This window comes from Scophthalmus maximus, chromosome 12, assembly GCF_022379125.1.
Source record: "Scophthalmus maximus strain ysfricsl-2021 chromosome 12, ASM2237912v1, whole genome shotgun sequence".
Taxonomy (NCBI): Eukaryota; Metazoa; Chordata; class Actinopteri; order Pleuronectiformes; family Scophthalmidae; genus Scophthalmus; species Scophthalmus maximus.
The window spans coordinates 4,331,819-4,358,878 of NC_061526.1; the positions used below are offsets into that span (position 1 = coordinate 4,331,819).

The window sequence follows — 27,060 nt, forward strand, 5'->3', positions numbered from 1 at the left end:
AAAAAAATCTCTGTTGTCTCGCTCGTCTCGCTGTGGATCAGCCTGGGCTCTTAGAAAAGTGGCTCAGGGCTGAGGCCTGTAAAGACCTTTCATAAAACGGGATAATAGTCGAAATACTAGACGTTTTCATCTCAAAAACACTGTGAAATAGATTTTTCCCGAGCTCTTTTAGGAAAACACCGACGTGTCGTTTTTTCGTCCCGTGAATTTTTGGATCTGTGGGACTTTGTCGCAAGCCTCGGACTCACCCGCACAAGATGGCCGGGCCACGGGACTGCATTTTCCGTACGGCTTGTAGGAAAGTCTGGGAGAAGCCTTAAGTGACCATTTCATGTTTATCCTTCAACTGTTTTGACTATTTTCCACACATGCGGTGTCGTGCACTCGATTTTGCGTCACTCTATATTGTTCAGTTGTTCTTAATTTTTTTAATTTTTTGGTTAAAACGCATAAGTTTGTCGTAGGCCGCTTTTTTCGACAGCAGTCCGAAACGCCGTCGTTTTGGCGGTGGACTCGCATCTGGTCGCCAATCATTCGATTGGTCGCCGATTGGAATGACTGGAAATTGTGATTATTCAAGGTCATTTTTAAAGCCAGCTGAGCACATTTTGGAATACCAACGTTTTAGGTTTCGCTCCCTTAGCAATGTAGCTGGCGGTGTGGTTAGCTTAAAGTAGGACTCCTTCGCCGACATCGACGGTATGTTCCCTGCTGCTCGTCTGCTATTTCACCTCATCCCGGCGTGTGTATGTTATCGCTGTAGCCTTGATGGCAAAGTATAACGTGAATAATAACTTGTTAATTCCAGAATGTGTCTTTTTTTTTTAAGTACGGCTAAGTAGCCCGATTAGGGCTTAAACGTTATACGTGACAAACGGCCAGTTAGCTTCCTACCTGTTAATAATTAGATAATCAAATCGCCGGGCCCGCTTTTATCACAGCACTGTAGATGTTGGTGTACGCGTATTGTTTGCGGGGATGAAGGGTGTAATTATGTGTGTAACAACGCTTCTTTTAGGACTAGAATAAATGGGGGGGGTTGCAGCTAGCATAGCGCTACTTGGCCTCCATTGCCCGCTCAACATGGCGGTGTTTGAGAGGATACTCTTCTTGTTGTGAACGAGAACGATGGGGTCTGGAATATTCGTGTCGACTTTAATAGTTGCCAACGAAGAGCTGCGCGTTTCCCCCCCCCCACGCACCCGTTTAGCTCCGTGAATTAATAACAATAAAAACGAAATTGCGTCGTGTGGTATATTGCCCTAACAACGTGGAGGGGTTTTCAAAAAAAAAAAAAGTTCGCTAGCCAGCATTTCAAGAGTCTCGACTGTTCGTCGGTGTCGAAAGTTGTAGCCATTTTGCTAACCAACTCCCGGTGTGTTGTGGGGAGAACGGCGCCTGTTGTGCAGCCGGTTAGCGGGTTACGAGCAAACAGTTCGAAGTCACAACAGTCTGAGCACCGCTCTCGTATCGAGGGACCGTGGGGGAATGCTGTTAGCGCGTCGGACAATAGATTCATCCGGTTAGCTTCTTGCTAGTTAACACCCAAGGTAAGCGAAGGAGTTGCGTTCAAGTCCCGAAAGAAAAAGAAAAAAACGGCGAGGCGTTTAGCGTTAGGTCATTTGAGAGCTATACGGGTTTTTTTTAAGGTTACATTCAAGCAGCGACGGAGGTATGTATTAAAGGTGCTGAAATGTATATTAGTATTGACACCATTGTGTATTTCGTCTCCTTCACAGTGAAAAGGGAAGTGCAACGCAAAAGCACCCGATCGCATAATGTCGAGGTGGTGTACTGCTTATAACTATCTGTAACGCTGCTAAAGAGATATATATATATATATATTTTTTAATTTTTTTAATTTTTTTATTTTGTAAGACAATGTTGTAATTCTCACTGCCGTTTGTCTAAATAAAAAACACTGAACCTACACAATGGACTGGGTTGATTTATTCTTTTGGGGGAGTTATTCCAGCTAATGCCCATTTGAATTGCTGTTAAAATGTGACATGTGTGTGTCTTCAACACTTGTGTGCTGCTTGCCAGCGTGAACCATCCCCTTTGCCACCATCTCTTTTTTTCGGCAGGTCCAGCAGAGGACATCGTCTATCAAGTCCAGAGGAGAGGCTAGGTGCCACATCTGCAGTATCCTTATGCAGTGCAGCCAGTTATGAGGATGCAGTGGGACAAAGAAGTTAGCATGCATGTCGGCTTAGAAATGCTCCGTAGGAATGTGACAGTAAATCACTTTGTTCACCATGTGCCATGTAATGCCATGACTATACAAAGGATCCATTATTGACCAGGGTTGGCTCCCTCCTCTGGCTCCTACCGAGAATGATCGGCGCTGCGAAGACATTGCACAACCACGTTTTCAGTGCAGACAAGCGCGGATCCCACCAGGCAGGCAGGCAGGCAGGCAGGCAAACCTACTCCATCTACCGCTCCAAGGAGGTTACTGCTGCATAGGGGCTTAAAAGTTGTCAGGTATGTAGTTTGGTAGGGACTTAACCACATTTAAAATAGTTGTGAAATGTGGTTGTTGCAGCACTGTCATGGAAGATATTTGATACAACGTATTGCCAATTGTTTTGCCAATTGAAGGATGTCGAGACGCAGATCAGCAATGCGCGTGTAATGAGTGTTGGTGACGATCGACGGTGCATTTACTCAGATGCTGCGTTGCTTTCTATTTGTTTTTTCCATCTTTGTACTCCTTTATTCTTAGACAACATTTTAGAGGGAAACATAATTTTTTTTAACCAACTGGATTTGTCTGACTTCACATGCAGAAAAGGGCCGTTCTTTATAATGAGTTGCAATACAGTGACATATTTTACATTATATTAAGGTAATTGCCATTTCCCAAGCTGTTTATAACAGTAAAACGCTGCTTACATGTGTCCATAATAGTGATATTTAAGATAATATAACACCCTCCCGTGGGGGTGTGTCTTCCTCAAGCCCGGATCCTTCTGGAGAGAGACCTCAGATGTTGAACTTGGAATCTGCTGGAGCCACTCTTCCAATTTGTGGGTCACAGCCCCCAGTTCTCCGATCAGCACTGTTACCACTGTTGCCTTTACTCCCCCATATCGTTTCTAACTCCACTTTCGAACTCTTCTCGCGTTCCTTCTTCCTGATGTAGCTGTCGCTCGGGATTGCCACATCTATAACCACCGCTTCCTTCTGTTTTTTGTTGATCAACGCGATGTCCGGTTGGTTAGCCATCACCAGATTGTCCGTCTGGATCGGGAAGTCCCACAGGATCTCGGCTCGGTAATTCTCAATCACCGTAGGAGGGTCACATCCATTCCGACCCTGGGACTTCCAGCCCATCTTCAGTGCAGATGTGCCTGTACACTATTCTGGCCACTTGGTCATGACGTCCCATGTATGCTGTCCCTGCCTGCATCTTACACCCTGCTATTATGGGCTGGACTGTCTCAGGAGAAACTTTGCACAGCCTGCACCTGGGGTCTTCTCTGATGTGGTAGACCCCTGCCTCTAATGATCTTGTACCAAGTGACTGGTCTTGTGGTCTTACTGTGTATATATATATCTTCTTTTTTTTTAAACTTCTGATACTTGTAAGTATATTTTACTTTCAACATATGCTATGCGGTTTGATTAAACATTAGAAAGCAGAAATATGAATTTGAATTGGTGTGGATTCCCACTCCCCATTCTATTTGATTTGTTTTGCAAATAAAAAGTGGTAAAAAATCCTCTAGCAATGAAACCTAAAAGTTCCCCGTTGAAGTGTGGTCTTACCGAAGAGTGGCTGATGGATTTGGAGGTTGGACATGTATTCCATGATAAAGGATTTGCTATTGGTTGTTGACAGTGGTTTGCTCTTTCAGAGAAGTCGTCATTGTAATGAAGTGTTTGTAAAAATAATTGCTGATCGTTCCGACGTGGCATAATTTTTTAGTTGGTAGTTCATATATTCGGATTCACATATTTAAACGGTGTGTGCGGTTTGTCCTCCAAACATGATTTCCTGTAAAAGGAGATGATTCCTGTATCTATAGGGGGAGCTCTTGTCTGATTGTGTGTGTGTGTGTGTGTGTGTGTGTGTGTGTGTGTGTGTGTGTGTGTGTGTGTGTGTGTGTGTGTGTGTGTGTGTGTGTGTGTGTGTGTGTGTGTGTGTGTGTGTGTGTGTGTGTGTGTGTGTGTGTGTGTGTGTGTGTGTGTGTGTGTGTGTGTGTGTGTGTGTGTGTGTGTGTGTGTGGCTTTGCAACACAAAAAAGAGGGGGAGAGACAGATAGGCGGATGCAAAGCATAGTGGGAGGAGTGGACTATTCATTTTTTCAGTCTGATTTTCAAATCAAAAAGCCTGAACTATAACTGACTTCGAGTTACTTGAGAAAAAAAAATGCAACTTCATTAGATGCATTCAACAAATGAGTCATTGCACCTGACGCACAAACAGAATACCTTATGAGCATGGATAACTTTATCCATGAACCAAAACCACGGCAACGTGTTCTGAAGGCTGTGATGCAGATGTTTAGATAAAATATTCCTGCTGTCCAGAAAATAGGGATTTTGTGAATTTGATTCTCGGAACTTTATGGTGCAAAAAAACCCCCAAAACCTACAGTGGTCCCAGTTTACAGTAACCTGCTTCATTTCCAAAATCAAAAAGTAGAGCAAACACTGGCAGGAAACTTGTCGTGGCTTTTTTGTTTCTTGAGTGAATTGCTCGTTATTATATATACAAAACAAAATCTGTCTTGGGTTATTTTGTCTTAAGTTATGCACCAGGATGTTTTTTTGTAATAAAGACGGGGTGATGCAAGGTCGGAGGCATGCGCTCTGAGATCCCATTGGAACAGGCCGGCCCTTCTCTGTTCGCAAGAGAATGTCCTGTTCTCCGGGTGTTTGTTTTGGCTGATGTCAGCCCCTGCCAAGCGTCTTCATCTTTCTTTTATCCATCCTTTTATCATCCACTGGCTCTTTCAGGCCTTCCAAGTTCTCATCTACTAGGATTCCTTTTCAGGCGGCTCGTTTGTAGAAAATAGTAGACAGAAGTAGGAATGTTAAGTCACGTCAAGGATTTGACTCACAAGAGACACCAGAGTTTTGCTGGAGATCTACGTTTTTGTCAGGGTCCTTTCAGCCTCTTCCTGGAACTATCTGGGTGCTAAATTAATTGCACTTGATCCCACCTCGCGTTGCAATCGGCTTAGCGCTAATCTGGGGTTCTCACAGTGCAGCCAAGTCGCGCCTGGGCAACCCTGTTGCACTGAGCTGTCCACTGCGCTCGTCTCCCAAGGTCTCGACCCCTGGCACCGTCTTTCAGGATCTCCCTTGCCACGCATCCTATTTCTTCACTGTCGCTCTCCTCTCAGCCACTGGGAAGCTTTTGGGAAGCTCCATTTATTTATTGTTGAGTCCACTTGGCCTTCCTCGTCTCTCCACACTTCACCCTTGTACTCGCATAATTGCTTTACCTCCCTCACAGAACCATCTCCCTACTTTATCTTCTCTCTTGCGCCCGAACCTTCCTCATAATTTCTCTCACGCCCTCCTCTACTGTCCTTTGTTCTCTCCCTCGCTCCATTTCCTCCATCCCTCTCTCTTGCACTCTCATAGTTGGCCTCATGCTGCTTGTGGTGGCTCTCTCCCCGCCATACAACTTGCCTTGCCTCTTTTTCTCTTTTCTCACTTTTTGTGCTTAGTTTTCTCTCCTCTCCTACTGTTGTGTTTCCCCTGGCATGTTGCCATCGCCTCTGACCATCTGCCTCACTTTCTTTTTTCCTCTTCCCTCTTTACTGCTGTCGTTTTTCCTTTTTCGTCCGTTGTCAGCACAGCAAGTAGTAACTTATCATTTCATTTTTGATCACAGGATGTGTTCACCTCTTGTCGCCATTGCTCAAAAACCCTTTGTATGTTATTTTCTGCCTTTGTCTGCGCAAGAGTTCCTCAGCACGTCGTGTTTCCAGGGGGCTCTGATTGAAGTGTCTGTGTGCTATTTAAGGAGGCGTGCGGAGACGCTGGGTTGTTTACGGTGCCCTTAAAATACAGGCTGTCTAGAAACAGGAAGTACCATCGCCCCCGAAGCGCAGCAGCACACGGCGTCAGCCAACACGCAGCCACTTCCTCCTCCTCAACAGAGGCTCCAGCAAAACAACCTTCGACGCTTATCAGAGAATTGTGCACCCCTCCCCTCGGCTGCCCGTCCTCCTGAATGGTACACACACACACACACACACGCACACACGCACACACGCACACACGCACACACACACACACACACACACACACACACAGCAGGCGTTTCACCCCTCCACTATGGTCTATCTCCCATTCTCCTATTCTCCTATGCTTCCAGCCTCCCCCCTTCTCTCCCTCCGAATGTCGGTCTTCGCCAGTACAGCATGCCTGAGTTGCTGCCTGGAGATGAAGGAGCTAATTAATTTGATTTAGCCGTTCTCTCTCTCTCTGGCAGTGGAAAAAACAGCCCCCCCCCCCCCCCCCCCCCCCTCTCCTCCGCACCGTATCAGGCACCCCTCCCAGATGATTTTCCACCTATCCTTTCCAGTCTCCTTTGGCAGCGTCTGCATTACAAACCCTCTCTTCCTCTTCTCCTTTGCTTTTTTCTTTCCTGTTACACAACCATATTTCGCCAGCAGTTTTATTGCGTATCACACTGATTGTAAATTGCATGACCACTGTAACTCTCTCACCTCTAATTCCTTTTTAAATGAAAAAAAAAACAACAATATTTCTCTTGTGTGCGCCCATGGACAGTTTGTGTGACTCAGCAGTGCTTCACTGCTCACACAAACTTGCTTGTTATCGCTCAGTGCGTCTGCTACAGGGACCCGAAGCAGGCCTGTCAGACTCTGGGAGAGGGGAAAAAACACTACATTTCTGTCATACGATACTTTGGATCCGCCCCTTGACTTAATTATCAAACAAGTTTGCACAACTTTATAACTGACTTTAAGCATAATTGTATGATTCTTTCCTTTCATCCTATGTTTGAGAATATTCTGACATTTGCAGCGTGCAGGTTGTGGACATCTGCTCAGGATAGGCCACTGTGTGTTCGTTCATGTGCGTGTGTGTTTTGGCCCTTCAGTCTCGTCTTGCAGGCAAGCGGTGGTGCAGTGTTGAACTCAATAATTTCTCCATTGAAACGTAAAGAGTTTCAGGCATTTTCAGTATTTTAAGTTTCCTCTTCATTGAAGGTTACAAAGCTCAGAATGCCTTAACCCGCAAAACGTAACAGTTTTCACTTTGTCACGGGAAAATGGTGCCTTGTTGTCAGCATTATGGACTTCTTTTCCTGAGGTTTCATAATTTTTTGATTGCAGCAGATCTGGTTATTTTGCCAGAGTTGTTCCCAAAACCATTCGGGTTGTGACGCCTTAAATGTTATGCTACTAATACTAATACTTGCTACAGCTCACAACAGATTGCATAAATCTGCTAATCTGTTAAACCAAAGAGTGATATTTTCCTTGTATAATCTTTAGAGAACATTAGAACTCAAATTATCCAAGAAGAGTAAAAAAAAAGATGTGGTAAGGAATGTTCTGCCTTTCCCCTCAGATTTGTCTTTTGACGTCTCGTCGTGATCCCAGCTCTCATGTGGGGTACCACTGAATTGTGATTCTGAGAGTTCAAAGTATGAAGTTTATATTAGTTACATATAAAAACCTGGCTAATAAAATAAAAACATTTGCAGTCTGTGCTGAAGTTATGTACCTTGAATTATATAATCCCATCTCTCTTTAAAGACTAATTGTGCACAAAATGTTTTTTGACAGAAAGGCATGGTGGCAGTGACCTCCGGAATAATAGTTTAACGTCTGCTGCAGCTCTAACTACGTGGTTTGACATGTTTCCACATGAGAAAGGATGTTGGGGCAGAAGTCTAATATTTAAATATTCATTGTCCGGGTTGAAATTCTCTACGTCCGGTGCCAAGTCGTCTCAACGTCTCTTATAACATTTTATTAGATGGGTTGTCTACACCATGTGATGCGTCAAGAAAAAAGTTTTTAAGGCTTTTCTTTTCATGGGGAAAAGAAAAAGTTGAGATTTTGTCAAGAAAAATAAAGGAGAGCGAGCGTTTGACATATATCTGGCGTGTTACAATACACAGTGGGGTAATACAGCAATACCCAGGGTAACAACACAGGAAAAGCATGTCATCTGACCTTTTAAAGGCTGCATACTTCACGTAAATTCAGTTCCTGATTCATCTGTTTTTCTGTTATCATAGATACATTTTAATGGATGAGTGGTTTAATTAGGAATTTTACTTTCAAACGGATATAGATGAGGGGATATGAATTTTATTTTTGCTGTGGTTGTGAAAGATTATGTAAACTCAAACTTAGATTTTTTACTTTTTTATGAATAGACATTCAGTTGTGTATGCACCCTACATTTTGATCAATATCTAATGAGTTAAGTTTTATGGAAGTTATTGGTGTGTAAGATCCATGTACCTCCGGACTGTCTGAGGAAGAGGGATTTGCTTGAAATGTCTCTACTCTGGAGGTGAAAGTCCATCTAATGGGAACTCTTTATTTGTTGCTCCATATTGTCAAGGTGTTGCCCTGAGATTTGCAAAGAGCAGAGAAGTGTTAGATAATGAGGACGAGCTCCAGCACGCTCATCTCTCCCTATTTCTGGGGAGGTTATATATCAAGTCATTTCATTGTACCGCCCCTGTGTCTGCAAGTCAATGCTGTGGGCTCAAACGCCCTTTCATCCGTGTGCGTGCCTGGCGACAAATGTAAACATTCGTCATGCTTATCTGTAACGTCTCCCTGTAGAAATGTGTATGTGCTGTGGCTTCATTCTCTCCGTCCTCACATTTCTGTGTGCAGGCCGGGGAAACAGGAATCACTGCGTCGTTCCCTGTAAAGCCGTGGCTTCCTCTTTAAGAAACCACTGACATATGAACTCCTCCGTCGTCGTTTGACTTCCCACTTTGATCTCGGTCCAAGTCAGCTGGAGAGCAGGTTAGTCATCCCTTCTTTGAGTTCACTGAGGATGTTTACTGATGCCCGAGCGTGCCTCGGGATTCATTCACACGTCTATCCTTGTTGCCAAGAATGCAGCCTGAATTTATGAAGAAAAATATATATTGTTGTCTCGTGCACTATTACTGATCACATGACTGTTGTTTAAAATTTTCTTATGAACAAAAAATATTCGCCTAACAAAAGATTTTCCCCCCCAAAGCATTTTCACGTAATTTTGCCTCATCATCATTGCATGATTCGCAAAAACACAAAACAGGTTTGTGTGGATTTTGCACACTCAGACATTAGCAGGAAGAGAAGTAAAACAAATATGCTCATTGATGAAGTCAAAGCTATCCTTCATACAAAATAACACCGGTGAATGGATTTCAACTGTACTTTTTTCCTCATCCCTCCACAACCATCTGACAGTGTAACAGTCGTCTGGCTCTCCAACATTATGGTTCGGTTGGACGTCTGCAGACAGCTCACTTTCCCACTGGCCACTAGTCAGCAGACTGAGTTACTGTTGTGAGCCAACCCTCTCTGTCTCCTTCCTCTCGCGTAATTTATCAATCGCATTATTCATCTCCGCAGTAAACGACGCCGGGTGAGGCTAAGAACTTGTTCTAAATCATTCCAGCATTTATTTCCTCCGTAGCAGCGGAATCAGATACTCCTGCATGTTAAACTGGACTAGCAAAACACTTTAAAGGCTGATTAACTCCGAGAGACTCGCCATTGACTGGCACATAAAACTCTTGCTAGCCTGGCAACATAATAAGGCCGCTAATAACCCATAATGCAACACTCTGTAAAAGACTGTAGTGACCCTATCAACTCAAAATGTGCTAGAATGAGAGTGTTTCTGCTGTCCCCATGTGGCCCTCAAAACCGGCATTGTTCACCTTGGCGTGCGTAGTTCTCCTCTTTTACTGGCACATTGCTACAAGATGCAAGATGGCATTCCTAGTTCTACACTTTTGTTTATTTAGATGTGTGTGTGTGTGTGTGTGTGTGTGTGTGTGTGTGTGTGTCGCTTGGTAGCACAGCATGAAAAGCTATGATCACGTTTCGCCAAACATCCATGAATAGGGGCGGCTGGACAACGGGGGTGCCTCTGAATACAGAGTTGGTGGCTGGCTGCAGCCACGGGACAATGCCAGCACACATGTGTGTGTGTGGACCGAGTGGTCGCACTCCTGGAACACACACACACACACATTATAGTCTTTGCCAACGGGCAATCTGCTTCACCATCTTTTCACACAAACGTAATTTTACTTCTAGTTATTGTTGTCAATTTTTACACTGTCCCATCCTGAAACTACCCCCAACTGCTGTTATGTACCCCATCCAAACACGAGCAGCATGCTTTGAAAACGTGCAGGGGCGCGTGGTGGTGGTGGTGGGGGGGGGGTTCCAACTCCAAGACCCAGAGAGGTCACAGGAACAACACCCAATCCCAGAGCGGTTCCCATGGAGACAAGTGTGGCAGCGTACAATGAGAGTGAGGGAGTGATGAAAGAGAGTGAGAGAGGGAAAGGGCAGGGAAAGAGTAGGAGGAGGGTGGGTTGCTGGCGTCAAGGTTCATTTGGTGGGTACTTTTGGGGAGGGGTGTCGCAGTTCCACTCAAGAGGACAGTGGGAAGTATGATGGTGTCGTAGCATAACAGTACCAGGACATTCTTCCACCCCTCCTCTCCAGTTTTCTGCCTTCGTGTTCCAGCTGAGAGAGTACCTCCTGATCTAAGGCCGCCAAGTGGTTCATGGCCAGCGGAGGGAGAACAGAGATATGTGGAATTTCCACTGACCATGACGTGCGTGGCCGAGAGTAACCAGAACGCAGAGAGTCGCTGTTGTGAGGCAGTTTGCCTGGATACGGATGAATCATAATTGATGCCCGGCTGCAGGCCTTCATGCTGCTGCAGTGGCGCCATTGTTTTGGTGAGGGGCGGGTGGCAATTTAGTGCCGCACAACAAAAACGGAAGCTTGTCACTTGTAGTTTGAGTTTACCCACATGTGTCGGACACAGATACAAACACACAAACACTGACCTGAAAGCATTGAACCGATTTAGCTGCGAGGTTTCTGTCCCCGTCTATCCACCTTTGGCCCCTTTACTCTCTCAAAGAGGCACATTGATTTTACACATTTTACCTTACATGGGGTGTAGTACGCAGCCTCTGGGATCAGTTATATAATGTCTGGAAAGAGTCTGAGAAAGTAAGATCATGTTCTGGCCACCATTTTTTGGGGCCACAAACGGTTAATAATTCTGCGTGAAGAGCCCTGCAGGACTGCTAATCTATCCGTAATTTGCGAGCTCCAAACAGTATTTGTGATGTGTGTGTGTGTGTGTGTAAGCAGACAGCCGGTCAATATGGAGGGTGACACCTTTCCAAAGTTGTGAAGTGCTTTCTTGCAATACCATAAAGCACGGTGCTGTGTTTTGGCCGTCAGATGCATGGACTGATGGGTCGGACCAGCCTTTCTGGGTCGTACACGTCCCGACCAACTCAGCCTGTTACGACGTTTACTCACCGTGTTCTTTTGGATGATGCCCTTCAGAGTTAGAAAGGCAGCAGGCAGGCAGGCAGGCAGGTAGGCAGGCAGGCAGGCAGGCGGAGAGAGTCTAACTGAAAGGCGCCATCAAGTTGCATCATGGGAAATGTAGGTTCCTCTGATTTGGGAGCTTGGCCTATACTAAGGACAAAAAAAATCTGGATATCTTAGCATCTGCTGCATAGATTTTAACGATTGCTTTTTTTTAAATCAGGCTCTTGTAAGTTTCCAAACTTTATCTAAGTACAGAGCGAAATCACTGGAGTACCCCTTTAATGCATCCATTTTTGCCTTAACTTCACTTGTTTCACAGACTGCCCCATCCGCCATTAGACTACCACCAGTTTGTCCTCTCTCTCCCCCTCTCTCTCTCTCTCTCTCTCTCTCTCTCTCTATCTGTCTGACTTTCTCTACGTCTCCCTCGCTCACACGCCTCTCCAGCCTCACTGACTGTCTGTCTGTCTGTCTGTCTGTCTTTCCGTCCTTGTGCCCGGGTTTTTTGAGTTGGCGTGGTTCCTGTTTGTTTTCAGCCATTTTGGGGACTTGCAGTGCTCGTAACAAACTGCTTAAATGGCGTCCTCTTGCTTGCTTGCTCTCCCACTATGTCTCCCTCTGCCTCTCCCTCCCTCTCCCTATCGCTGGGCTTTGTGTATATAAAGTAGTGTGTGTGTGTGTGTGTGTGTGTGTGTGTGTGTGTGTGTGCGCGTGTGTGCATGTGTGTGTATGTGTGCGTGTGTAGAGAGAGGGAACAACACTTCCAAATAAAAAGAAGATTGGATTCAGTGGGGTGGGAGGGTGGGGGGCGGGTGGAGGGGGTCACTTGCTGGAAAAAAAAAAAAAAGAGCAAAAACACTAAGAATCGTGTGTCAGAGGCATAAACTGGAGTGAGAGAAGAGAGAGAGAGAGCAAGAAAAAAGGGGGAGTGAGTGAGGGAGAGCAAGCAAGTTCGAGTGTGAGAATCGCTCCTGCCCTCTGTCTTCACACACTGCTGCCTGTATATGTGTGTGTGCGCCGCCTCTCCCTGTGCTCGCTCGCTCTCGCTCTCGCTCTCGCTCTCTCTCTCTCTCTCTCTCTCGCTCTCGCTCTCTCCCTCTCCCTCTCCCTCTCTCTCCCTCTCTCACACACACACACTCAGACGTGCGCATACACAGACCAAGGGGGAGAGAGAGGGAGAGGGAGAGAGGGAGTGAGAGGGGAGAGAACACATCGCAGCAGAGATGCAGCAGGAGGTTTTCCGAGGTACGTTTTCTTGTATGCTTGCCTTCCTGAGAGACAGACGGAGAGAATAAGAGGAAGAGAGGCTGAATTCTGTTGTTTTCCTGCTTGTTTTTCTGCTTCACTCTGCTGCTGTAGCCGTAGTTGCTCTACGCGTCAAGAGGAGGAAAAAGGTTTTTTAATTTAACATGCGTGTGTTGGGGCGTGAGTGGTGGTGGGTGTGTGTATTTTATGCAGTGTGTGTTTGTGGAAGCGCATTTGTGTGCGTGTGTGTATGTGCCAGTTACAGGCCTCGTCTCCCTCATCCTCCCCTCTGTCGCTGGCGCACCACACAATTCTTTTTTCAAGAGCGATGACTCGCTTTGAGGTTGTGATGAAACTTTTAATTTATCGAAGCCCCTTGCGCCGCTGTGATTCACACCGCAGGTGTGTGTGTGGGGGGGTCGGGCAGCCTGCACATGTCAGCGCTGGCGTTAAACATGGTGTGATATTTGTTGTTGGGGTCTTAACATGGTGGGCCCCGTCTCCCACCCCTGCCCGTCAACTTACAGACAACCTTAGAGGAAGTGTTTTGGGAGAAAAACTTGTACGCAGGCGACGGTAAACATCTCTAGTTCCACGGACTGGTTCTGTCCTTTATTTTAATTTTGGGCCGCCCTGTTCGTCCTCCATTTTACCAGCCTGTTGTTTTGCGGGAGGTTGTCTCTCATGGAGCAGCAGAGGGCATATTGATGTCACCAACCCCGTTGTTGCTGCCCTAAGCCTCACTTTTTTTTTTCCAAAACAACAGAGCATCTGCTGCCAACTACTCCACATTCCTGGTTTCCATGGATGCCAAGCCAAGCCCCTGTGCTCAATGTATGGAAAATATGATCCACACCGCCACCGGGGCCGGGGTCATAGGTCAGACATTAGCAATGTAGTTTGATGTTGCGATGCACCGTTTCCACAGACATAAAAGTGTTTGCATGCAAGTCTTGCAGCTTGCGGGACGGAGCTGGTTGGCTTTGTTTACATTATGTTTGGGTTTTTTTTAATACCACAACATAAAGGATGTTGATGTTCAACAATTTAGTTGCTCTCAAGAAACTAGTGCAGTGCTTAATTTTCTCTGACCTGCCACAGTTACAAATGCAGTTTACGATAGTATTCTACTTTGGTTGAACCTTACTTATACTCAAATGTTTCTTGGTTGTTTTAGACTGAAAACTCCAGTGGGGATGTCACGCCCCCTTCAACTGGGACTCTGCATGAAATTGAAAATGATTTTGGGGAAATTACCTCAAAAAGGTCACTGGTGTAGTGTTACGGCTCTCCAGGGGTACTTTGTTTGGCCGTACGGCTTTTCAAAGCCTCCAATGATTCTGTTGCAGCGAGCAGAATTATGGGAATTACGTGCTGGGTTGAGAGCTAACAGACCGTGGAGAGGATGGCGTTTTAGACATGGGCAGGTTCGCTGGTGCGTGGAGCGGCATGCAAAAACACCACGATACGACAGTTTGCACATGGGGAGGGAGAGCAGAGGAGGGCGCACAGTCAGTCACGCTGAGAGGGATCAGAAAGACAAGGAAACCATGAAATGTGAACATGGAGGAGATGTGTTTGAAGTTACCCCTACCTCCCCCCGCACCCCACAACCACCACTGCCACCTCTGCTCAACCACTCCCCGACCCATACCAACTTCCCTTCCGCTTACCTCCTCCCTCCCCTTCTCCCCCCTTCCCTCCATCCCATCTGGCTGGCTCCACCATGCTCTCTTGGCCGGGGGGTTGCGGAGAGTTCAGTAGCGGTTCTTGCTAGCGATGCCCACCCCCACCCACGCACGCCCTCGTGCGCACACGTACAACCTCCTCTTCACAGACCAACTGCTGCTCTGATAGTTGGGCCCCTCTGGCTGCCCCTCACTGGGGAGAAAGCCTAACCGACACCTTCCTCTTGCCACATGCTCCTTGCCGCTGGCTCACCGGCTGGAAAACCGAGGCCCCCCACATTCCGCCTTGCAGACACCCCCCTTAACCTCTTTCTCTTGCACACACACACACACACACACACACACACACACACACACACACACACACATATACATACATACATATTATATATATATATATATATATATATATATATATATATATACACACATACACACTGACACCTAATTGATGAGATATGTGAATGCAGACAGTGACAATGCTTAAAAAAAACTGTGTAAAGAAGACATGCACATTTTCAGTCTACTTCCTGGTCCAGCTTTAACCTGCAGTTACTACTCCATCAGGTTACTGTAGCTTTGTGCAAACACAGGTTTCCTGTGCTATGAGTTATAATTACCAACATCTTGCGAGTGTTCACTGTGGGTTTGACCTCACAATGAAGTTTTTTAGATCATTAACTCATTTACAACCTGTCCGAGAGTCTGACTGCTCATGTTTCTTCATCGTTTTTCCGTTTTTTCGTTATTCCTACGTCTCGGAAACCAATATTTTTTCTGAGTAGTGATGGCGTTACATTCTGAAAATAAGAGCCAAGCTGGAATCGGAAATTATATTGTTACTACAATGTGGATGTAAATAAATTGGCACTAAAACAGTATTAAAAATGCACTTGGTTATGATCGGATTCGGTTGGTTTGCTCATGATTCCTCAAAAGTTATCGGACCGGACAGTTTAAAACACTTCATTTCCAAGCCAAATCAAGTTTTAGTCCGCATGCACTTTCTCTTTGAACTGAGTAATATTACAGCACTTGTGGTGAGTCTGTGGAGGACTCTCCTTTAGGATGGAAGATGGAAAAAAAAGCATGGTTATTGAAATCTAACAGTTATTAGACCGTCAGCACAAGTACCAGGTTCAGCGGAATAAACAGATTGCTCAATGGCTGGTTCAAGGCCTTGAGTTGGCGGAGCAGCCAAACTCCTCTGCTGCCCTGTGTTGTGTTATGCAAGGTCACTTCAGCAGTGACGTTTCCCAGTGACCGATTTGTCCATTTAAATTCAGCGGATTACTAACTGATGGCTTCCAAGGTCATAGTCATCCATGGGTTTTTCAGATGCTAATAAAAAAAGGAATCTCAAAGCCGATCGTAGAACTTTCACTGATTTGAATTGGTTCAAAAATTCAAGCAGACAAAAACGACAGGATTATTGAGCCAAACGGAACCTCTGCTTTTCCCGCTGATGAATGGTTTTAAAAGCTAAACTGAGCTGAGGGAGACTAATCTGCAAATTTATGCCATTTCCCATTAATTTAACATTGAAAAAGCAAAACTCCCAGAATCAAGAGTTGTCTTTTCTTTTTTTTCACCTGATATGAATACAAATTGAATCAGTGCCTGGCTACGCCACTGTGAGCAAAGAGCCTCTGTCATATGTAAGCCAATGTGTTTGGTGTAATGTGTTTTATGTTTACATGAGTCCAGTTAGTAATTTGTCCTGGTCCAGCTGAGCACCTGTTCGCGTGTGTGGTTTTGTAGTGCCACAAGTGTAAATACTGCAGACGAACACTTCACAGGCCAACGAACGTGTTTGTTTGTGCAGAACATCCTGTTGCAGAGAAGTGTGGGAACAGGGTTGCTGTTTATTTTGATTTTTGCTTGAGGGTCCTTTGCCACATTCATGGTCACATTTTTCTTTTTTTTTTTTTGGTGCCAAATGTGCCCGAATTATCGGGAAGCGAGTGCGATGACAGTGTTTTTCATGCACGTCATGTGCGCTCTCTGCGCGTCCAAGCAAATCCGGCACATTTAAAGCGTGTCAAAAGCTGCCTGTCACAGTCAGACAACGTGTTGTGCATGCTCCGCTTGTGCAGCGGCTGTGTGCGTCACAGGGAGATAAAGAAAGAAAAAAAAAAAAGAGCGAGGGGGCGTCATACGCATTTTCCTGTCCACAGCGCAGGCATCAGATGAGATGGTGAAATTTTTAGCCCTTCGCACCGTCTCTCGGTGTGTCCGCCCACTTGTAGCAGGCTGGCGCTTGCCATGAGGGATTTCCTGCATCTATCGCTCAGCAAATGTGACGGCGGAGGCCTGATTCAATACAGAGCAACAAAATACAGCCGAGCCTGGAGAGACACGATTTTTTTGCGCCCTTGTTTCTAGACACGTCAGATCGTCTCGCATTTGTCTCCATACGGCAAAATTATGTTCCGCTGCAACCAGTATGTCACCGCGAGACACTCCTGTTTTCCTTTTGTTGACTATACTCTATTCCACCTGCACCTTCGGTCTCAGTGGCACGTTGGCCTCGGATTCACCTTTTGGTTTTGAATGTCAAATTGCAAGTGGGTCCATCCACGTTGAACTGCTTTGTTTATGTCTGCGGGGCTTATATGAACATATGCACAGTGCTGTGTTAGACACGTGTGTGTGTGTGTGTGTGTGTGTGTGTGTGTTTGCGTGTGTGTGTGCGTGTGTGCGCGTGCGTGTGCGTGCGTGTTTGCCTGGGCTCCTGTCTGTCTGACAGTGCAGTGTGTCTGACTGTTCCTGTTTGAATCCCCCCTCACTCCCTCCCTCCCTCCTCTTCCTTTCTCCTTCTCTCTGTCTCTCACTAGCCCTCACTCTCTTTCTCTTTCTCCCTTTTTCTATCACCCTTTCACTCTGCCTCATCCTCACCCTTTCTCTCTCTCCCTCTCTCCCTCCTTTTCCCTCTGCAATAACAGTGCTGACCTAGTTTCTGCCTGTTCAGGGCTGCCTGTGGAATTTTACAGCGGCCTGCCTTCCTGGCTGCTTTGCTGCTTGAAAACGCAGGCAGAAAAGCATGACTGAGGATTTTTCATCTCGTCGCATCATTATGGCCATATACCGTCTCCGTTCTTACCCTTAATATGCATACCTAAACAAATGCAGCCATTTGTTCATAAGGACTAACTGCGAATTGCGTATTGCGTGTGAATCTGTGTGTATTTTATATGCGTAGAAATCGCTGGACTGCTTCCGCCGCCACGGCGGTTGAATTAGAATGGAAATGAGAATAGCCTGTCGCTCATCTTCTGTAGCTAAGCTGAGATTGTACCGGATGCAGAGGGCGGAAAAACTGTCGGTGCGCATGCATGCAATCTCCCTCCCTCCCATCTCCTCTTCCCCTCTTTGCCTTCACAAATAAGTGAAGGCAAAGAGTCATGCCCGGCAAATACTAGCCAATGCCAGGAATGGCTAACAAGGCCCCTGCTCAAATAGCAAGAGTGCGGGACAATTTTTTTTTTTTTTTACATGCGTTTGGGCCACGAATCCAAGTCAACACTCTATTCTGAGGGAAATCTTGATTAAATCTGAGCGCTTTCCAATTAGGCATAGGGAATGTTGTGTCACAGCCGAGCGAGATGGATCTCTGGAATGCCTTTCCGAAGGCTTGGCTGTGGCACGCTGAAATCTAAACCAGCACCGCCGCAGATTCATTCCTTCCCCCTACCCTCTCCCTCCTTTCACTCACCATTCCTGGCTGAGCTGTTGGGTGTTCAGCATTGCTAGGGCATTCAGTTTTCTTAGCCTTTTCTCAAGTGTTCCACGAGCGCCATGGCTGCCTCTGCAAAAGCTTCAAATGTAATGTAAATTTTAGCTTTATGTCCATTTTTGTGTCGTGGATGATGTCTACACTGCTGACATGTTCGTTCTAATTTCTCTTTCAGATTTCGGGGCCTGGTCATGGTGTCCGGTGAAAAGGTATGGAACCCCCTCCACGCGGGGCTTATTCAGTCACCTCTGAGTGAACAGCACCTGGCAACTGGGCTAACACGCCCCTGCAACTTCACACATACTGCAACCAAGGACGCCACGTGCCACCAGAGTCAGCGGTTGATACCTTTGTCTTCCCTACCACTGTCATTAGTGGCTCTAGACACCCTTCCGACCGCCCAGGCCTCCTCACCCTCACACCCGCCTGTCAATTTGTACAGCTCGAATAAAACCCAAGGACTCCACAAACCTGCCTGGTCTCGTGGGGTGGCCTCCCAACTTGAAGAGGAGGAGGAGGAGGAAGTGGAAACTGAGCAGTTGGAGATGAAGGGTAAAAGGCATGGAGGCCGGGGAGACGCCATGATGGAGGACAGGCTAGAGGACATGACTGATGGACCTAAAAATGCAAAAATCACCCTAAGCTTCCCACTCAGTGCCGCCCCTCTCCCAGCCTCTCTGACATCTCCAAACCACTGTCGGAGCTCCTCCTCTTCCTCCCCTTCCCCCCACCGACGGCGTCCCTCCTCCAAGAGCTCGGATGAGGGGTCGCTGTGGAAACTGGATGCGACCATGGATGTAAAGCACAGACCTTTTAAGCCCCCGAGGCACGACAGCTCTCCGTCCTCTTCACCCTCCTCCTCCTCATCTCCCATGACTGTTCATGCACTTATCCGGAAGGATATAAAATCTCCACCTCCCCTGAAGTGCTCCAAACTAAACCCAGAGACTCATTTTCAGAGGTCACCCCCGAGATCCTCCAGCGGGTCTTTAGGGGGCTGTTATGGTGTAGATGGATGGGATGAGAGGCACAGGGTTGCCAACGGTACAGTTTCGCCCTCTCAAACTGCCCAGATCCTCTTCAGTCTGGGCACATCAGCCTATCAGAGAGGCGGGGACGCAGAGAGGAGAGAAAAAATAACGGGACGACCGGCTGGGAAAGTGGGAAGCCCTCATGGGCCAAGCCTTCACCCTCCCGCCCTCCACCTCCCTCCTCCCTTACCACTGCCTCATCCTCCACCATCTGAGGGTCTAACTGCACCCCCCCACTCATCATCCTATTCTCCTAGTGACAGTCTGAAGCCCGAGCTGATTTGTGGGGTGTGCCATCGACTTTTCAGCTCGGCCTCCTCCCTTACAGTCCACATGCGGCTGCATCGTGGCAGCCGTGCCCTCAGCTGCCGTTACTGTGGCAAAGTCTTCATCCACAGCAAGAGACTGCAGTCCCACGAGGCCTCCTGCAAGTTGCCGGGCCTGCCCTCCAAGAGCATGTGCCCTCCGTCTCTCACTGTACACCCAAAGGAGGAGCCGCTGGAGGAGGGTGAGGTGAGAGTGGAGGGGGGAATGATTGTGGGAGAAACGGACATGAGTAAGGTGCGGCCAGGGAAGAAGGCACGGAGCCTCCTGGCGCGTATCCAAGGTGATGATGCAGCAGCCGCAGAGTTACTGGCGGGCGATGAGCACCATTTTGTGAAGGTGGTAGATGGCAATGTCATTTACTTCTGCTCTGTGTGCGAGCGATCCTACATGACCCTGTCCAGCCTGAAGCGTCACTCCAACGTGCATTCATGGCGACGCAAGTATCCGTGCCATTATTGCGACAAAGTTTTTGCCCTGGCCGAGTACCGCACAAAGCACGAGGTGTGGCACACGGGAGAGCGGCGCTACCAGTGCATCTTCTGCTGGGATGCTTTCGCCACCTACTACAATCTCAAAACACACCAGAAAGCCATTCATGGGATTAATCCCAGCCTCATCTGCAGTGAAAAGACAGCGAATGGCGGCTATAAGCAGAAAGCGAATGCCCTCAAGCTCTACCGCCTTCTCCCCATGCGTTCACAGAAGAGACCCTACAAGACGTACAGTGACAGTTTGCATAACGGCCTGCTTCTGCCACCAAATGAAACACCTCCCCTCTCCCTGCCTGGTCTGGGCTGTGCTCTGGGCCCTGGAGACCTGCAGAGCCTCATCAGTGGAGGCCACCCTCATAGTGTTAAGCCTGACCCAGATGCCTTCCCCGATGACTTCCCTGTTTCTGTGGCTGCAGAACACAGGGACCTCTCCGCACTAACACCCCTCCCCCAAACGGACATGCCCCAAGTTAAAAAACACGAGAGTGAGGCCCTAGAATCAGAGCCAGGGCGAGGCAGTGGCAGCTTCAAAATATCTAGCAGCAACAAAACCAAAACTCCCAAGACTGGTAAGGGCACAGAAACAAGCATGCCCTCTGTGATAACATATGGACATACAAAACCCTCCGTCATAGTTCATGGAACAGCAGTGTCATCCTCTGTCATCGTGCATAGCAACCGGGTTATTTCTGGAAGCGAAAAAAGCCCAATAAGCAGCCCATCCCCTGAAACCAGCAACAGCCAGACTTCACACAAGGGCAGCCCCAAGCCAATTAAAAAGCAAAGGGATAGTACAGATAGCTATAGAAAGAGGTCAAGAGACAGTTCAGATACCACAGAGGAGAGTTCAAGAGGTGGGCACGAGGCAGAGACAGGAAGATTATTTCACAAATCACGCAAGCCCCACAGCAAGAGTGACACCTCTTTCTCAAAGCAGCTGCTGGAAGGAAAAGAGGCAGGGCCACTGTGCCAGATTACTGTACGTATCGGTGAGGAAGCCATAGTCAAGCGCAGCATCTCCGAGACAGACCTCAGGAGAGACAAGAGCCTTTCTCCCCCAAAAAACAGACGGAGTGAAACGTCATCTGTGCGGGACGTCAAAGAGCCACGCCACTCTCACTCCCACCACCATCACCACAAACACCGTCTGCACCGCAGAGCCAGCATGGAAGCAGAGGGCGAGAGGGAAAGAGGAGACGCGGAGGAGGAGGATAGGAAAAAGACCTGCAAATCCCCTGATCGAGTAAGGGAGTACTATTTCCGTCAGGAGGTGCGTGAGCAGGAGAGTGACAATGACACAGAGGATAATTTATGGCGGCCTTACTACTCCTACAAGCCTAAGAGAAAGGCCCAGGCACATCTGCAGAGGGTCAAGAGCTGGCAGAGGAAACTGAAGTACAAGCGTTCCATCCGGCTAAAGAGGAGGGCAGAGAGGCTCAAAAACGGCGTAAATAAAGAAATGGAGAAATCGCAAGACGAGGAAGAGGATGGGAAGATGGAGGAGCCCCGGAAACCATCAAAAGCTAACAGAGTCAAGGGAGAGGGGAAAAAGAAAGACTTTCTCTCTGCTCCTTTAAAGGAGAAGAACAAAGACACAGAGGAACGGGTGAAGGAGGCCTGTCATAAGGTTTCCACCAGTCCTCTGCACTCTCCAAAGCCTCCTCTGTCTACCTCAGCGGCTCCTATGGGAATAAAGAGGCGGCCTTGGACTAATGGCAACGCAGCAGAGTGTGGTACATGTGGCCGCTGGTTCTCAAGCCCCAGGAAGCGAGACAAACACGAGCTGAGCCATCTGCTGGAGTTTGTCTGCCTCTTCTGCCGAGCCACTTTCCCCTCAAGGGACAAGCTGGAAGATCACCAGAGAGCCCAGCATCCCAAGCCCGCCGAGGCCCCCTCTGTGCCCCCTAAAGTGGCACTTGGTGAGCAGGACGATGGCGTCGTGATCAAAACTGTGCCAGAGTTTGCAAAGTTTGACGAGGAAAGGGGGGGGCAAGGGGTGTTTGTGGGGAGAAGTTCTAGTCCAAGTCGCTTAAGCAGAAGAGCATTATCACGACACACCTGCTCACAGTGTCATAAGGTGTGCAAGACATCCTCGGCATTGACTCGCCATATCCGACGCCATGAGTTAAGCAGTTCCCCAGAAAGAGAAACGGAAGATAAAGCCTCAGAGCCAAAAACAGCAGAGACAGTTATTAACGATGTTAGCAGAGACTCAGAGATCGAAAAGGGACCGTCTCCCAGTGCTCTCTCTGTTTCAGTTATCAGCTATTCAACACCAGACCCGCCCAGCAGCAGCGGCGGCGACTGTCTGGCATTGCAGCCGCACGCCGACCAACTCGGTGAACCGACAGCTGAACACCAGAGGTCAGAATCCAGAGACAAACCTGAGCTAACAGCGCTCACACGTCCAGCTCCTGAGAGAGAGCCCAGCCCACAAATAGCAGACCCTCCGTTTGAAAGTCACGCTAATCTCACGCCCACAAAATATGAATTCACATCCGCCGCGCCCTCTGCCCTCCAGAGTGTGCTCGTCATGAACGGACCCGAATGTCTGGACTACCGCAGCCCCAGCAAAAAAAGCCTAGACAGCCAGATCCACAGAATACAGAGCCCTGTGCACATCGTGGCATCCGCCAACACCTCTCCAAATGTGCCCACGACGTCACAGACCAGAATAACCGCTGCTGCTGCTGCTCCTGTTGCCATGACAACAGCTCCCAGCTCAGAGGGTGGATTCGTGAAACGGGATGGGGTCATTATGGACAGGGAGCGGCGGGCTGGGAGTGGTATATTTCCGCACGCAGGTTATGAGGAAGCACCTCTGGTCCGTGATCTCAGAGTTCAGTCACTGTCCAGGAGTCCCTCCCCCGATGAAGCACAAGACCTGACCATGTCCTCCATACTAGCGAGGGAGCGGGAGATGGAGAGGCAAAGAGAGAAAGAGAGGGAGCTGGAGAGACGGAGGGAAAGGGAGAGAGAGAAAGAAAGAGAGAGAGAGAGGGCCCAGCAAATGACCAGAGTTACTCATGCCCCAGAAGAACAAATTGCTCTGTTGGTCCCGAAAGAGGAGCCTTTGAGTCCTGTGCCATCCCCCCAGCACATCCCCACTCCAACCACTATGAATGGACCCTCCTCACACAGGCACACTCCCAAGTCCCCATGTCGGCCCCCCTCAACCATTGGACTGTTAGCCCAGGCCAACCGTCAGGTTCACTCCACTTCACAAGGACTCGACAGGCTCACACTGCCCACTGGAGCAGCTGGTGCCAGCGACCGCCCCTCTGCCCACGCTCTGCTTCTCCCCCGAGCCCCCCAGCCACCTGAGCCCGAGTACCACGACACTGTTTCTTCCAGAAATTCCCAGCAGGGGGCCGCCACCCCAGTGGGATACCATGCCCAGGATTATCCCCTACCCCTCATTGTGCCGGACAGCTACCACTCTGGTAAGAAGCAGGAGGAAAACCTGCTCATGTCCTCCTATCCTCCTGGAGCTCTTCCCTTTGGCCCGCTGGGAAAAATGATGGTCCCTAATGGCGGGGACCTGGCCAAGCTGCCATTTTACCCAGACCCTTACCAGCTGCTCTACGGGCCCCAGCTGCTGGCCTACCCCTATAACTTAGCAGCTCTTCCTGTGGCTCTGAACATGATGGCACCTGGGGGGGACAAGGTGGAGCCTCTGCCTTTCCTTCCAGCCATCTTCAACTACGCAGCTGCTGCTGGGCCCTACATGGGAGCGGCCCCCCACCCGCTCGTGGCCAATCCCAGCCTGTACAGTGGCAGCAGTGGCAGCAGCAAGAAGCAGCGGGACAGCAGCAAACCTTAGGACAACAGAAGCACTTATGAGGAATATATTCCAAAGGGGACGGCCTGGCCTGTTTAGGATGAGCGGGAGGGGTGCATGCTCGCTGGGTCACTGACTACACTCGCACAGTACCCCTGCCTCTCTTTTAGTCAGTAGAGATCAGGGCTAGGCATTAAATCAGGAGGAGCTGCCGAAGGGAGGAGGAGGAGCAAAGAAACGGGGAGGAGAGGCCCATAATAATCCAGTGACGTATCATTCCTCCCCCCCTCTCTTTACTCCTGCTCACCGTCTCTCCGCGTTTCTCCCGTTTTGCTGTAGTGTGTCATAGTTCTTAGAGCTTGATTAATCCTTCCTCTCCGACTCATTATATTATCTATAATATAAGAATAAGACCTGCTAACAGGGTGCGTGTTGCGTTGGAAAAAAAAAACGAGTTCAGTCTGCTTCCCTTTATAGTCACCGCAAAAACGAGGATAAACACTCTTCAGGGAAGGCTTGTGTGGGCAACGATGAGCGACGAGACATGAGTTTTTTCGAGGAGGAGAATGCAGGTGTATCCTGTCATTAAATGTGTGAGCATGTACGTGCACATGTATGTAGGGGTGTGTGCATGCAGAGGCTGGCTTAAGCTGCGTATGTGTGAAAGTGTGTGTGTGTGTGGGTGGGTGTACGTGCATAAATGGCTAGATCATTCCGTGTCAGACGCACACAGTGTTCCTACTCTAGTTGGAATGGCTACTGTAGGTCAATGTATAGAAGTGCATTTAGAAGTGATTCCTCATATCCAAAATCATTTAGAAGTCAATTCTGTGGCTGAGCGCGAGGCAACGACAGCGACGGATCATCTGAGCTTCTAAAGGCTCAACTTAACCCTGTTACTTTGTGGCCAGATGACGCTGTAGGATCTGTGTAGCATTCACCATAGTTTGTACCTTATGTGCACAAAATAGAAAAAAGTAGTGGTCACTCAAAGGGGACACTCGTAGCTGCTTCGGATATGTAGCTGGCCACTGGGTAAGAATTGAAGGCTGGTAGACCATTGCACTTCCGTTTTTCATCTCATTTCCTTCACAAGCGAAAGAAAAAAGGAAAAGAATTAAAGCAGTCAGCCTTCACCTTGCGTAGCTTTCACCTCCTTGATTGGAAGAGGCAAAAAAGGCTCTGTTTCCTAAGCCGGGGAAGAAGAAAGCGACAGGGAGGAAAAAGACAAAAAAAAAAAAAGGATTCAGGGTATTGATCTATTTCTGGATAGGAAAAGAAGTATATGGGCACAAAACTGTTGGGAGTCCGAAGGCCCCATTTGGGGGACAGAAAAAGTTCCTTTTCCCCTACTGATGGGAGATTGGAAATAGTCTGAACTGTTTCCCCTCCCGCCCCGTGTCATTTGCTAAGTGGTAGGGAAAGGCTGAGCTTAGCAGCCAAAGTGGTGGCCGAAACTCCCCCAGGCGCCCTCCTGGGGCCTTTTCGTTGTGTAATGTTCTCTCTATATGTTTGTTCTGTTAAACTCTGTTGATGTTTATGTTGTTTAGCCCTCTGACCAGATGGAAAGTGGCTTCAGTGAAAAATGGGGGGAGTGAACTTTAAAAATATGAATGTAAATTTAGTCATGAGGTTAATGAAGTACAGCTACATTAATGGTAGAGTCGGTTTCAGTTCCTTTTTTTTTTGTTTCAGTTTTTGACACAAATAACCTGTTAAAGAACCGTATAACGTCTGGTATGCATATATACAGTAGTCCTAGGAACATGTCAGTAAACTTGGGTTCTGTATCCACAAAGCATGAGCAACACTTGCTTCCTTACCGTTTATATCCTCAGCAAATCTGGCACTGTGCGCACAGCTTTTGTTTTCCGTTTCCTTTTTTAAAAAATATTTTCTGGTCTTTTAAACGTCCATATCTCTGTCATTATTATTACTATTTTATTTTATTTTTGTTATCAAACACAGACCACAGCTTTGGAGAAGTTCCACAAAACTATCTGCCACATTTGCCACTATTTAAGGAGCCGCTCTCATCCCCCCTCCTCATACACTTGCACACTGCACCTCTGAACGACGTACACGCAGTGTGTTTCAGTGCACGTGCGGGGCGATGGTACTGGGGCGGGCAGGAGTGTTGAAACACACACACACACAGCGTGACCAACTGAAGGGGCGCACAAGCGCCCCCCCCCCCCTCCCCCTCGGGTGTGGTTACAAGCCTTTTGCGTGCATCGAGCGCGCATCGTGAACGAGAGTGAGTGATCGCGTGAATAAGAAAACCAAAATAAAATCTGCCTAAGCAGCATATCCCTCTGCAGTATATGGGCCACCTGTATTTTTTTTTGTTTTATAAATTTTTTTTTGTTATTGTTGTTGTTTGACACTTATTCTGTGGGTTAGTTTCAGTGTAAAAAAAGCCTCACTGTCTCCAATATACTATCTCAAGTCATTCCTGCAGATGGACATTGTTTGTGTTTTTTGGACCATTTCTTATGCCATAGTTTGCCATCACGGTTTTTCACACAGACCAAAGGCATGCAACTCAACGTATTGTAGTGACTGGACTGGAATCTGGTTGTGATATACAACTCTTTGCTGTCTGTTTTAGTTCAAATGAATGTGCCTCTGCTTTGATATTTAAATAATTATCTATAGTGAGACGTGGATCTGCCAGATTTCAACTGTTAAGGTGCCTTGGTATGGCATAAGAAATTTGACATGGCAAAATGGGACGTTTTTCCTGGAGAAATGACGAGTGTGATTTGGAGATAGATGTCATGGCTTTGTTTGCTACGGAGCGGTTCATAGACGTAGGGGTGTGGCTAAACTGTTTTTGGTATTGTGTACATGTCTAGGGTAATACTGTGCCATATAGAGCCCACAAAATATGTTAATGTTATTTTTAAAAGATGTTTTAATGTTGCCTGATGACTTTGTCTTTAGATTTGATACAAAGGCTTGTAGCCACAGCTCTCCCAAAGTCTGTAGTCTCCTTTTTTCCCCGATACTCTCCTTGTTCTCTCTCTCTCTTTCTCTCTCTCTCTCGCTCTCTCTCTCTCTCTCTCCTCTCGTTTCCGTCTCCCATTCTTTCTCTTTGCTGCAATCAAACAAAAATAAAGTATTAACCTGATGACCCAATGAAATCAGCTCTCGTCTGGTCTCATGTTTTTTTTTTTTCTTCCCCAAATTGTCTCTGTCAATTGTTA

General features: G+C 47.6%; 1 protein-coding gene across 7 annotated transcripts; it reads left to right on the forward strand.

Moving 5' to 3' along the window:
* The first annotated feature begins 15 nt into the window (after positions 1–15).
* On the forward strand, positions 16–26,997 carry zbtb4 (zinc finger and BTB domain containing 4). 7 transcript variants are annotated; one of them, XM_035647281.2, is made up of 5 exons: positions 16–1,550; positions 2,088–2,487; positions 5,987–6,199; positions 8,856–8,990; positions 18,397–26,997. In XM_035647281.2, exon 5 carries the CDS (start codon positions 18,413–18,415, stop codon positions 23,891–23,893), a length of 5,481 nt encoding a protein of 1,826 aa, XP_035503174.2. In that variant the 5' UTR covers positions 16–1,550; positions 2,088–2,487; positions 5,987–6,199; positions 8,856–8,990; positions 18,397–18,412; the 3' UTR covers positions 23,894–26,997. The 7 variants fall into 7 exon arrangements, with proteins under 7 accessions (XP_035503174.2, XP_035503183.2, XP_035503241.2 ...); XM_035647290.2 differs by lacking the exon at positions 5,987–6,199; XM_047336350.1 differs by lacking the exons at positions 16–1,550; positions 2,088–2,487 and having other exon boundaries at positions 4,290–6,199.
* The last annotated feature ends 63 nt before the right edge of the window (positions 26,998–27,060 follow it).